At 33.3% G+C, this 13,699-nt stretch overlaps 1 protein-coding gene across 1 annotated transcript; it reads left to right on the top strand.

Annotated features, from left to right (window-relative positions):
* Positions 1-5,632: 5,632 nt before the first annotated feature.
* Positions 5,633-7,022, top strand: LOC117320722. Its single transcript, XM_033875233.1, has one exon. It carries the CDS (start codon positions 5,659-5,661, stop codon positions 6,595-6,597), a length of 939 nt encoding a protein of 312 aa, XP_033731124.1. The 5' UTR covers positions 5,633-5,658; the 3' UTR covers positions 6,598-7,022.
* The last annotated feature ends 6,677 nt before the right edge of the window (positions 7,023-13,699 follow it).

Below are 13,699 nucleotides of genomic sequence, written 5' to 3'. Positions count from 1 at the left end.
CTACATTGATACTAACTATTTATACCAGGGATCACATCCTACATTGATACTAACTATTTATACCAGGGATCACATCCTACATCGATACTAACTATTTATACCAGGGATCACATCCTACATTGATACTAACTATTTATACCAGGGATCACATCCTACATTGATACTAACTATTTATACCGGGGACCACATCCTACATTGATACTAACTTTTTATACCAGGGACCACATCCTACATTGATACTATTTATACCAGGGACCACATCCTACATTGATACTATTTATACCAGGGATCACATCCTACATTGATACTAACTTTTTATACCAGGGACCACATCCTACATTGATACTATTTATACCAGGGACCACATCCTACATCGATACTAACTATTTATACCGGGGATCACATCCTACATTGATACTAACTTTTTATACCAGGGATCACATCCTACATTGATACTAACTTTTTAGCCCACCATCATCAGATGGTGGGCTATTCAAATCGCCCTGCGTCCGTCCGTCCGTAAACAATTCTTGTTATCGCTAATCCTCAGAGAGTACTGAAGGGATCTTTCCCAAATTTCATATGTGGGTTCCCCTTGGTGCCTAGTTATGCATATTGCATTTTGAGACCAATCGGACAACAACATGGCCGACAGGCAGCCATCTTGGATTTTGATAATTGAAGTTTGTTATCGCTATTTCTGAGAAAGTACTGAAGGGATCTTTCTCAAATTTCATATGTAGACCCCCCTTGGTGCCTAGTTATGCATATTGCATTTTGAGACCAATCGGAAAACAACATGGCCGACAGGCAGCCATCTTGGATTTTGATAATTGAAGTTTGTTATCGCTATTTCTGAGAAAGTACTGAAGGGATCTTTCTCAAATTTCATATGTAGGTTCCCCTTGGTGCCTAGTTATGCATATTGCATTTTGAGACCAATCGGAAAACAACATGGCCGACAGGCAGCCATCTTGGATTTTGACAATTGAAGTTTGTTATCGCTATTTCTCAGAAACTTATGAAGGGATCTTTCTGAAATTTCATATAAAGGTTCCTCTTGGTGCCTAGTTATGCATATTGCGTTTTGAGACCAATTGGAAAACAACATGGCCGACAGGCAGCCATCTTGGATTTTGACAATTGAAGTTTGTTATCGCTATTTCTCAGATACTTATGAAGGGATCTTTCTGAAATTTCATATGTAGGTTTCCCTCGGTGCCTAGTTATGCATATTGCATTTTGAGACTAATCTGAAAACAACATGGCCGACAGGCAGCCATCTTGGATTTTGACAATTGAAGTTTGTTATCGCTATTTCTCAGAAAGTACTGAAGGGATCTTTCTGAAATTTCATATGTAGGTTCCCCTCTGTGCCTAGTTATGCATATTGCATTTTGAGACTATTCGGAAAACAACATGGCCGACAGGCAGTCATCTTGGATTTTGACAATTGAAGTTTGTTATCGCTATTTCTCAGAAAGTACTGAAGGGATCTTTCTCAAATTTCATATGTAGGTTTCCCTCAGTGCGTAGTTATGCATATTGCATTTTGAGACCAATTGAAAAACAACATGGCCGACAGGCAGCCATCTTGGATTTTGACAATTGAAGATTGTTATCGTTATTTATCAGAAATTGCTGAAAGGATCTTTCTGAATTTCATTTGTAGGTTGCCCTCTGTGTCTAGTTATACATATTGGATTTTGAGACCAGTCAGAAAACAACCTGGCTGACAGGCAGCCATCTTGTATTTTGAAAATTGAAGTTTGTTATCGCTATTGTACAGAAGGTACTGAAGGGATCTTTCTCAAATTTCATATGTAGGTTCCCCTTGGTCCCTGGTATTGCATTTTGGGACCAATCGGAAAACAACATGGCCGACAGACAGCCATTATCGCTAAATCTTAAATTTTATATATAGGTTCCCCTTGTTTGAAAAGTACTAGATCTAGAGGGCTGTTTCTGAATTTACACAGATTAGTAAGACTTAGAAGAAGGGAAAAGTAGAGAAAAGATCAATCTGACATGGAACCTATAAAGATCATTCAATGGTGGGCGCCAAGATCCCTCTGGGATCTCTTGTTATACCAGGGACCACATCCTACATTGATACTAATTATTTATACCAGGGATCACATCCTACATTGATACTATTTATACCGGGGACCACATCCTACATTGATACTATTTATACCAGGGACCACATCCTACATTGATACTAATTATTTATACCAGGGACCACATCCTACATTGATACTAATTATTTATACCAGGGACCACATCCTACATTGATACTATTTATACCAGGGACCACATCCTACATTGATACTAACTTTTTATACCAGGGATCACATCCTACATTGATACTAACGTTTATACTAGGGATCACATCCTACATTGATACTAACTATTTATACCAGGGATCACATCCTACATTGATACTAACTATTTATACCAGGGACCACATCCTACATTGATACTATTTATACCGGGGATCACATCCTACATTGATACTATTTATACCAGGGACCATATCCTACATTGATACTAACTTTTTATACCAGGGACCACATCCTACATTGATACTATTTATACCAGGGATCACATCCTACATTGATACTAACTATTTATACCAGGGACCACATCCTACATCGATACTAACTATTTATACCAGGGACCATATCCTACATTGATACTAACTATTTATACCAGGGACCACATCCTACATTGATACTAACTTTTTATACCGGGGACCACATCCTACATTGATACTAACTATTTATACCAGGGACCACATCCTACATTGATACTAACTATTTATACCGGGGATCACATCCTACATTGATACTAACTATTTATACCAGGGACCACATCCTACATTGATACTAACTATTTATACCGGGGATCACATCCTACATCGATACTAACTATTTATACCAGGGATCACATCCTACATCGATACTAACTATTTATACCAGGGACCACATCCTACATTGATACTAACTATTTATACCAGGGACCACATCCTACATTGATACTATTTATACCGGGGATCACATCCTACATCGATACTAACTATTTATACCAGGGATCACATCCTACATTGATACTATTTATACCAGGGATCACATCCTACATTGATACTAACTATTTATACCGGGGATCACATCCTACATTGATACTATTTATACCAGGGATCACATCCTACATTGATACTAACTATTTATACCAGGGATCACATCCTACATTGATACTAATTATTTATACCAGGGATCACATCCTACATTGATACTAATTATTTATACCAGGGATTACATCCTACATTGATACTAATTATTTATACCAGGGATCACATCCTACATTGATACTAATTATTTATACCAGGGATCACATCCTACATTGATACTAACTATTTATACCAGGGATCCCATCCTATATGGCCGGTATTGTCATTCGGATTCTGATGTAGTAAGACACGACTGACTAAGACAGGGTATGGTCTGTATTGTCATTCGGGTTCTGATGTAGTGAGACACGACTGACTAAGACAGGGTATGGTCTGTATTGTCATTCGGTTTCTGATGTAGTAAGACACGACTGACTAAGACAGGGTATGGTCTGTATTGTCATTCGGGTTCTGATCTAGTGACACACGACTGACTAAGACAGGGTATGGTCTGTATTGTCATTCGGGTTCTGATGTAGTAAGACACGACTGACTAAGACAGGGTATGGTCTGTATTGTCATTCGGGTTCTGATGTAGTGAGACACTACTGACTAAGACAGGGTATGGTCTGTATTGTCATTCGGGTTCTGATCTAGTGAGACACGACTGACTAAGACAGGGTATGGTCTGTATTGTCATTCGGGTTCTGATCTAGTGAGACACGACTGACTAAGACAGGGTATGGTCTGTATTGTCATTCGGGTTCTGATCTAGTGAGACACGACTGACTAAGACAGGGTATGGTCTGTATTGTCATTCGGGTTCTGATGTAGTAAGACACGACTGACTAAGACAGGGTATGGTCTGTATTGTCATTCGGGTTCTGATGTAGTGAGACACGACTGACTAAGACAGGGTATGGTCTGTAGTGTCATTCGGGTTCTGATGTAGTGAGACACGACTGACTAAGACAGGGTATGGTCTGTATTGTCATTCGGATTCTGATGTAGTGAGACACGACTGACTAAGACAGGGTATGGTCTGTATTGTCATTCGGGTTCTGCTTCAGTGATTATTCGTTTAGTTGTATCTCAATCTTTGGCATTTTAAGTTACATGGATTGTTGGAATGATTGCTGCCTGAATCAGTATAAAGACTAATGAAACGTGTTTGCAGTGAAAGACCATCATTGTAATCTCTTCTGTCCTAGAAACTCCCCAGAGTCGCCATCTGGATTAAGTCAGTAATTGGTAGATTTAATGACGAAGACAAATATGTTGATTTCTTGACTTGGTCGATGTTATTCCTGATTGTCTTTGCTTTCCGCGTTGACACAGCATGACAATAAAACAGCATTTCTGCCATTCGCCAATTTACATAGCAAATAGGGGTTGACACTCCGGAGACCTTGCCGTCATCCTCATTACAATAACTCCGACGGTACAGTTATGGCCAGGGATTTGTGGCGTAATTCCACGTGATGGGCTACATATCGATCACTGATGCAGTGTGTCTGTCTCTGGACTGTAATTAGCTCGGGAGGCCACTGTCCCCCCTAATCACGAGTTATCACTGAGCATTGATGGCACGCAAAGGACGCACATTAACAAATTAGCAATTGGAAGAAATGTTTGGAAACAAAACCGTTAATTATTCCGGTGTGTTACACTCTAAACTGTTAGATATTTGTAATATAAACATTCAGGACCTGGTAACACGATCAGACCCGTACGAATACCTCAGAGGTTCCGTGTACAAGGCGGACATTTGTTGAATAATTTACATCTGAAAATCATCGACAGTTTTTATTTGCCTTATTTAGTTTGTAACGTTTTTGAAATGCATATCGACCAATCTGATTTTGAATCATCAATTCCACCATCTCGTCGTTGGACATTGAGATACAGTTGATTAACTTATTTTCGCCATTAATCAATGATTTCAAAACTTCTACAAAATCATAATTCCTAGAACTGATAAAGGTTACCTCCCTGCCAAATGTTAATTTAACTGTTATTTACTTTGTAATTAATTACAGCTCTGTGCTGAATGTGATAGAGGTGTACCTTTGACACAAATCTATGTATAGTTAAGCGTTCCCATCAGAATCAATGCTTAGTTGTAATGCCATTTTATGTATCCATTTACAGCAGAGAATGAAGCTTGATAAAGAAGGTTATATTTTAAGTGAAGAATGTCTGTGTGACCGTGTAAGGTTCTTTACAGCTTTACATTTACTGCATGTGACGAAAGGACCCTTGTAGAGAAAATCATAACACATCTTTGTATCCTAGTTGTTTCCTAGTTTGTGTTTCAGAGAATCTTTGTTGCTGGTTTGAAAATCAAACGTGTGAAAATAAAATACTTTGAAATATTTCATTTCAATTAAGTGAATATTGATTTATGTCAGGTTTAACTTATTCATAAGAACTCCACAATTCCACTGTAAAATCGTTTTATTATCTTTTTTTCTGATCAACAGGTTGAAATGTCGGCAACTGGAAAAATATATTCTGTGAACATTGAGGAACTCATAAAGGATTACACATGGAACAGATTCCGGAAGACCAAGCATTTATTACGCCGGCCATTCATCAGAAAATGCAATTATTACATAGACATCAACTGGGGCTATCTCGAATTTAAACACGACACTGTCAGATTCGACATCCGACCTGATGGCGCAAGTACACTACCAGAGGAGGTAGGAACCGGTAGTGCTCAATGTAGTCCCAGTAAACAAGGCGTGGACAAGGACGGCAGCAAAAATGTCGTTCTTTACAAATCGAAGTACGAGAATCGGACTCCACGAGATCAGCAGTACACGTTCTCGACTACTCGTGAGACGAAGGCCTCGTGTACCGTGGAATTCCAGGAATCCTATACCAAAGGGGGTGAGTGTAACGTCGAGATCAAAGTTCCGGGCGATATCGTCACAATAGGGGCAGGACTCAGCGGAGAACTTGCAGTCACTAAGACCAAGACCGAAACGTTCGAGGAAACAATTACGTGGCAGGTAAACACTCAAATAAACGTGGCTCAGGGTCATACGGCTGAGGCAACCGTGTTCGTGTCGGAAAGAAACAGTGTGGCTGACTTCGAAGTTAAAACCACTATGTCACTTCCGGACGGAAAGGACATGCCTGTCGCTGTGCGACGCATCTCGGACGACTCGATTTTGTACACGGATATTATAAACGACCTGGCGTATGTGTTTTCGGAAATGTCTAAGAAAGCAAATAACATTGTAAAACTGGAGAAGAGCAAAGACCATAAACGAGGCATGCTACGATCGAATGTCATCTTAACAACACACGGCACGTGTAAAAGCGTGTCGTGGAAGAACCAAAACGTCAATGTCCGTTCTAAAGAAGTAGTAAATGAGGAAGTCGAATCCTTTGTAGCAGAGGATGGCGACGAAACGTGAAAGGGTCGCTCAAAAATATGATTACGGGCTTATAACGCTTTGGCAATTATCGTCTACACGTATTGATTACCAGATAAACTATTCAACGTGCATTTCTCCTGGTATTAAACATGGGACATAGGAGACAGAAGACTGCCGTCATTTGACAACTGCTATTACTTTAGAAATACTATTAACACCGGACACAGTATTTCACAATGTCACATTACTTTAAGAATGCGTATCTTATCCGTTTTACGTCAATTTGAGCTGTTATAGTTGTGTCATGAAGTCCAGCTTCACTGAGTGATGTTTATGATTTCGATATAATGTGATTCCGGAGTTGTTGGTGATAAATGCTGTACTGGTGATATTGAAGCTTGTTCTAGGACTCTTTGTTGACGCTATGTTAATGCATATTATACTATTAAATATATAGAACGTTATTAATGTAGTTTGATTATTTTATCATTTTGATACAAACCTTACTCTTCCACTGATACAGAAGATATATACATTAACACAGGTAAATCTATATATACATCAACACAGGTAAATCCATAGATACATCAACACAGGTAAATCCATAGATACATCAACACATGTAATCCATAGATACAACAACACAGGCAATCCATAGATACAACAACACAGGTAATCCATAGATACAACAACACAGGTAATCCATAGATACAACAACACAGGTAATCCATAGATACAACAACACATGTAATCCATAGATACATCAACACAGGTAAATCCATAGATACAACAACACAGGTAATCCATAGATACAACAACACAGGTAATCCATAGATACAACAACACAGGTAAATCCATAGATACAATAACACAGGTAATCCATAGATACAACAACACAGGTAATCCATAGATACATCAACACAGGTAATCCATAGATACATCAACACAGGTAATCCATAGATACATCAACACAGGTAATCCATAGATACAACAACACAGGTAATCCATAGATACAACAACAAGGTAATCCATAGTTACATGAACACAGGTAATCCTTATAAACAACAACACAGGTAATCCATATATACAACAACACATGTAATCCATAGATACAACAACAAGGTAATCCATAGATACATCAACACAGGTAATCCATATATACAACAACACAGTTAATCCATATATACAACAACACAGCTAATCCATATATACAACAACACAGCTAATCCATATATACAACAACACATGTAATCCATAGATACAACAACAAAGTAATCCATAGATACATCAACACGGGTAATCCATAGTTACAACAACACATGTAATCCATAGATACAACAACAAGGTAATCCATAGATACATCAACACAGGTAATCCATAGATACAACAACACAGGTAATCCATATATACAACAACACAGGTAATCCATAGATACATCAACACAGGTAATCCATAGATACATCAACAAGGTAAATCCATAGATACATCAACACAGGTAATCCATAGATACAACAACACAGGTAAATCCATAAATACAACAACACAGGTAATCCATAGATACAACAACACAGGTAAATCCATAGATACAACAACACAGGTAATCCATAGATACATCAACACAGGTAATCCATAGATACAACAACACAGGTAAATCCATATATACAACAACACAGGTAATCCATAGATACAACAACACAGGTAAATCCATATATACAACAACACAGGTAATCCATAGATACAACAACACAGGTAATCCATAGATACATCAACACAGGTAATCCATAGATACATCAACACAGGTAAATCCATAGATAAAACAACACAGGTAAATCCATATATACAACAACACAGGTAATCCATAGATACATAGGTAGACATATATCCTATATTATATATTGGGTAGACATATATCCTATATTATATATTGGGTAGACATATATCCTATATTATATATTGGGTAGACATATATCCTATATTATATATTGGGTAGACATATATATATCCTACATTATATATTGGGTAGACATATATCCTATATTATATATTTGGTAGACATATATCCTATATTATATATTGGGTAGACATATATCCTATATTAGATATTGGGTAGACATATATCCTATATTATATATTGGGTAGACATATATCCTATATCATATATTGGGTAGACATATATCCTATATCATATATTGGGTAGACATATATCCTATATCATATATTGGGTAGACATATATCTATATTATATATTGGGTAGACATATATCCTATATTATATATTGGGTAGACATATATCCTATATTATATATTGGGTAGACATATATCCTATATTATATATTGGGTAGACATATATCCTATATTGTATATTGGGTAGACATATATCCTTTATTATATATTGGGTAGACATATATCCTATATTGTATATTGGGTAGACATATATCCTATATTGTATATTGGGTAGACATATATCCTATATTATATATTGGGTAGACATATATCCTATATTATATATTGGGTAGACATATATCCTATATTATATATTGGGTAGACATATATCCTATATTATATATTGGGTAGACATATATCCTTTATTATATATTGGGTAGACATATATCCTATATTAGATATTGGGTAGACATATATCCTATATTATATATTGGGTAGACATATATCCTATATTATATATTGCGTAGACATATATCCTATATTATATATTGGGTAGACATATATCCTATATTATATATTGGGTAGACATATATCCTATATTATATATTGGGTAGACATATATCTATATAATATATTGGGTAGATATATATCCTATATTGTATATTGGGTAGACATATATCCTATATTATATATTAGGTAGACATATATCCTATATTATATATTGGGTAGACATATATCCTATATTATATATTGGGTAGACATATATCCTATATTGGGTAGACACGCGCCCTATATTATATATTGCCTATATTATATATTGCCTATATTATATATTGGGTAGACATATATCCTATATTGTATATTGGGTAGACATATATCCTATATTGTATATTGGGTAGACATATATATATCCTTCATTATATATTGGGTAGACATATATCCTATATTATATATTGGGTAGACATATATCCTATATTGTATATTGGGTAGACATATATATATCCTACATTATATATTGGGTAGACATATGTCCTATATTATATATCGGGTAGACATATATCCTATATTGTATATTGGGTAGACATATACCCTATATTATATATTGGGTAGACATATATCCTATATTGTATATTGGGTAGACATATATCCTATATTATATATTGGGTAGACATATATCCTATATAATATATTGGGTAGATATATATCCTATATTATATATTGGGTAAACATATATCCTATATTATATATTGGGTAGACATATATCCTATATTATATATTGGGTAGACATATATCCTATATTATATATTGGGTAGACATATATCCTATATTATATATTGGGTAGACATATATCCTATATTGTATATTGGGTAGACATATATCCTATATTATATATTGGGTAGACATATATCCTATATTATATATTGGGTAGACATATATCCTATATTATATATTGGGTAGACATATATCCTATATTATATATTGGGTAGACATATATCCTATATTATATATTGGGTAGACATATATCCTATATTATATATTGGGTAGACACGTATCCTATATAATATATTGGGTAGACATATATCCTATATTGTATATTGGGTAGACATATATCCTATATTGGGTAGACACATATCCTATATTATATATTGGGTAGACATATATCCTATATTATATATTGGGTAGACATATATCCTATATTATATATTGGGTAGACACGTATCCTATATTATATATTGCCTACATCATATATTAGGTAGACATATATCCTATATTGTATATTGGGTAGACATATATTCTATATTATATATTGGGTAGACATATATCCTATATTATATATTGGGTAGACATATATCCTTTATTATATATTGGGTAGACATATATCCTATATTAGATATTGGGTAGACATATATCCTATATTATATATTGGGTAGACATATATCCTATATTATATATTGCGTAGACATATATCCTATATTATATATTGGGTAGACATATATCCTATATTATATATTGGGTAGACATATATCCTATATTATATATTGGGTAGACATATATCTATATAATATATTGGGTAGATATATATCCTATATTGTATATTGGGTAGACATATATCCTATATTATATATTAGGTAGACATATATCCTATATTATATATTGGGTAGACATATATCCTATATTATATATTGGGTAGACATATATCCTATATTGGGTAGACACGCGTCCTATATTATATATTGCCTATATTATATATTGCCTATATTATATATTGGGTAGACATATATCCTATATTGTATATTGGGTAGACATATATCCTATATTGTATATTGGGTAGACATATATATATCCTACATTATATATTGGGTAGACATATATCCTATATTATATATTGGGTAGACATATATCCTATATTGTATATTGGGTAGACATATATATATCCTACATTATATATTGGGTAGACATATGTCCTATATTATATATCGGGTAGACATATATCCTATATTGTATATTGGGTAGACATATACCCTATATTATATATTGGGTAGACATATATCCTATATTGTATATTGGGTAGACATATATCCTATATTATATATTGGGTAGACATATATCCTATATAATATATTGGGTAGATATATATCCTATATTATATATTGGGTAAACATATATCCTATATTATATATTGGGTAGACATATATCCTATATTATATATTGGGTAGACATATATCCTATATTATATATTGGGTAGACATATATCCTATATTGTATATTGGGTAGACATATATCCTATATTATATATTGCGTAGACATATATCCTATGTTATATATTGGGTAGACATATATCCTATATTATATATTGGGTAGACATATATCCTATATTATATATTGGGTAGACATATATCCTATATTATATATTGGGTAGACATATATCCTATATTATATATTGGGTAGACATATATCCTATATTATATATTGGGTAGACATATATCCTATATTATATATTGGGTAGACACGTATCCTATATAATATATTGGGTAGACATATATCCTATATTGTATATTGGGTAGACATATATCCTATATTGTATATTGGGTAGACATATATATATCCTACATTATATATTGGGTAGACATATGTCCTATATTATATATCGGGTAGACATATATCCTATATTGTATATTGGGTAGACATATACCCTATATTATATATTGGGTAGACATATATCCTATATTATATATTGGGTAGACATATATCCTATATTATATATTGGGTAGACATATATCCTATATTATATATTGGGTAGACATATATCCTATATTATATATTGGGTAGACATATATCCTATATTATATATTGGGTAGACATATATCCTATATTATATATTGGGTAGACACGTATCCTATATTATATATTGCCTACATCATATATTAGGTAGACATATATCCTATATTGTATATTGGGTAGACATATATCCTATATTATATATTGGGTAGACACATATCCTATATTAGATATTAGGTAGACATATATCCTATATTATATATTGGGTAGATATATATCCTATATTATATATTGGGTAGACATATATCCTATATAATATATTGGGTAGACATATATCCTATATTATATATTGGGTAGACATATATCCTATATTGTATATTGGGTAGACATATATCCTATATTGTATATTGTGTAGACACGTATCCTATATTATATATTGGGTAGACATATATCCTATATTATATATTGGGTAGACATATATCCTATATTATAAATTGGGTAGACATATTTCCTATATTGTATATTGGGTAGACATATATCCTATATTGTATATTGGGTAGACACGTATCCTATATTATATATTGGGTAGACATATATCCTATATTATATATTGGGTAGACATATATCCTATATTATATATTAGGTAGACATATATCCTATATTATATATTGGGTAGACATATATTTTATATTGGGTAGACATATATCCTATATTATATATTAGGTAGACATATATCCTATATTATATATTGGGTAGACATATATTATATATTGGGTAGACATATACAATAATGTATCCTATATTATATATTGGGTAGACATATATCCTATATTATATATTGGGTAGACATATATCCTATATTGTATATTGGGTAGACATATATCCTATATTGTATATTGGGTAGATATATATCCTATATTATATATTGGGTAGACATATATCCTATATTGTATATTGGGTAGACATATATCCTATATTATATATTGGGTAGACATATATCCTATATTATAAATTGGGTAGACATATTTCCTATATTGTATATTGGGTAGACATATATCCTATATTGTATATTGGGTAGACACGTATCCTATATTATATATTGGGTAGACATATATCCTATATTATATATTGGGTAGACATATATCCTATATTATATATTAGGTAGACATATATCCTATATTATATATTGGGTAGACATATATTTTATATTGGGTAGACATATATCCTATATTATATATTGGGTAGACATATACAATAATGTATCCTATATTATATATTGGGTAGACATATATCCTATATTATATATTGGGTAGACATATATCCTATATTGTATATTGGGTAGACATATATCCTATATTGTATATTGGGTAGATATATATCCTATATTATATATTGGGTAGACATATATCCTATATTGTATATTGGGTAGACATATATCCTATATTATATATTGGGTAGACATATATCCTATATTATATATTGGGCAGACATATATCCTATATTATATATTGGGTAGACATATATCCTATATTATATATTGGGTAGACATATATCCTATATTATATATTGGGTAGACATATATCCTATATTATATATTGGGTAGACATATATCCTATATTATATATTGGGTAGACATATATCCTATATTATATATTGGGCAGACATATATCCAATATTGTGAATTGGGTAGACATATATCC

The sequence above is a fragment of the Pecten maximus genome, unplaced genomic scaffold (assembly GCF_902652985.1).
Source record: "Pecten maximus unplaced genomic scaffold, xPecMax1.1, whole genome shotgun sequence".
NCBI classification, from domain to species: Eukaryota; Metazoa; Mollusca; class Bivalvia; order Pectinida; family Pectinidae; genus Pecten; species Pecten maximus.
This window is presented reverse-complemented; position numbering and strand designations above follow the sequence as displayed.

What these genes read in the sequence shown, in the direction of transcription:
- LOC117320722 (XM_033875233.1), top strand. Translation starts at nt 5,659, where the DNA reads ATGTCGGCAACTGGAAAAATATATTCTGTGAACATTGAGGAACTCATA.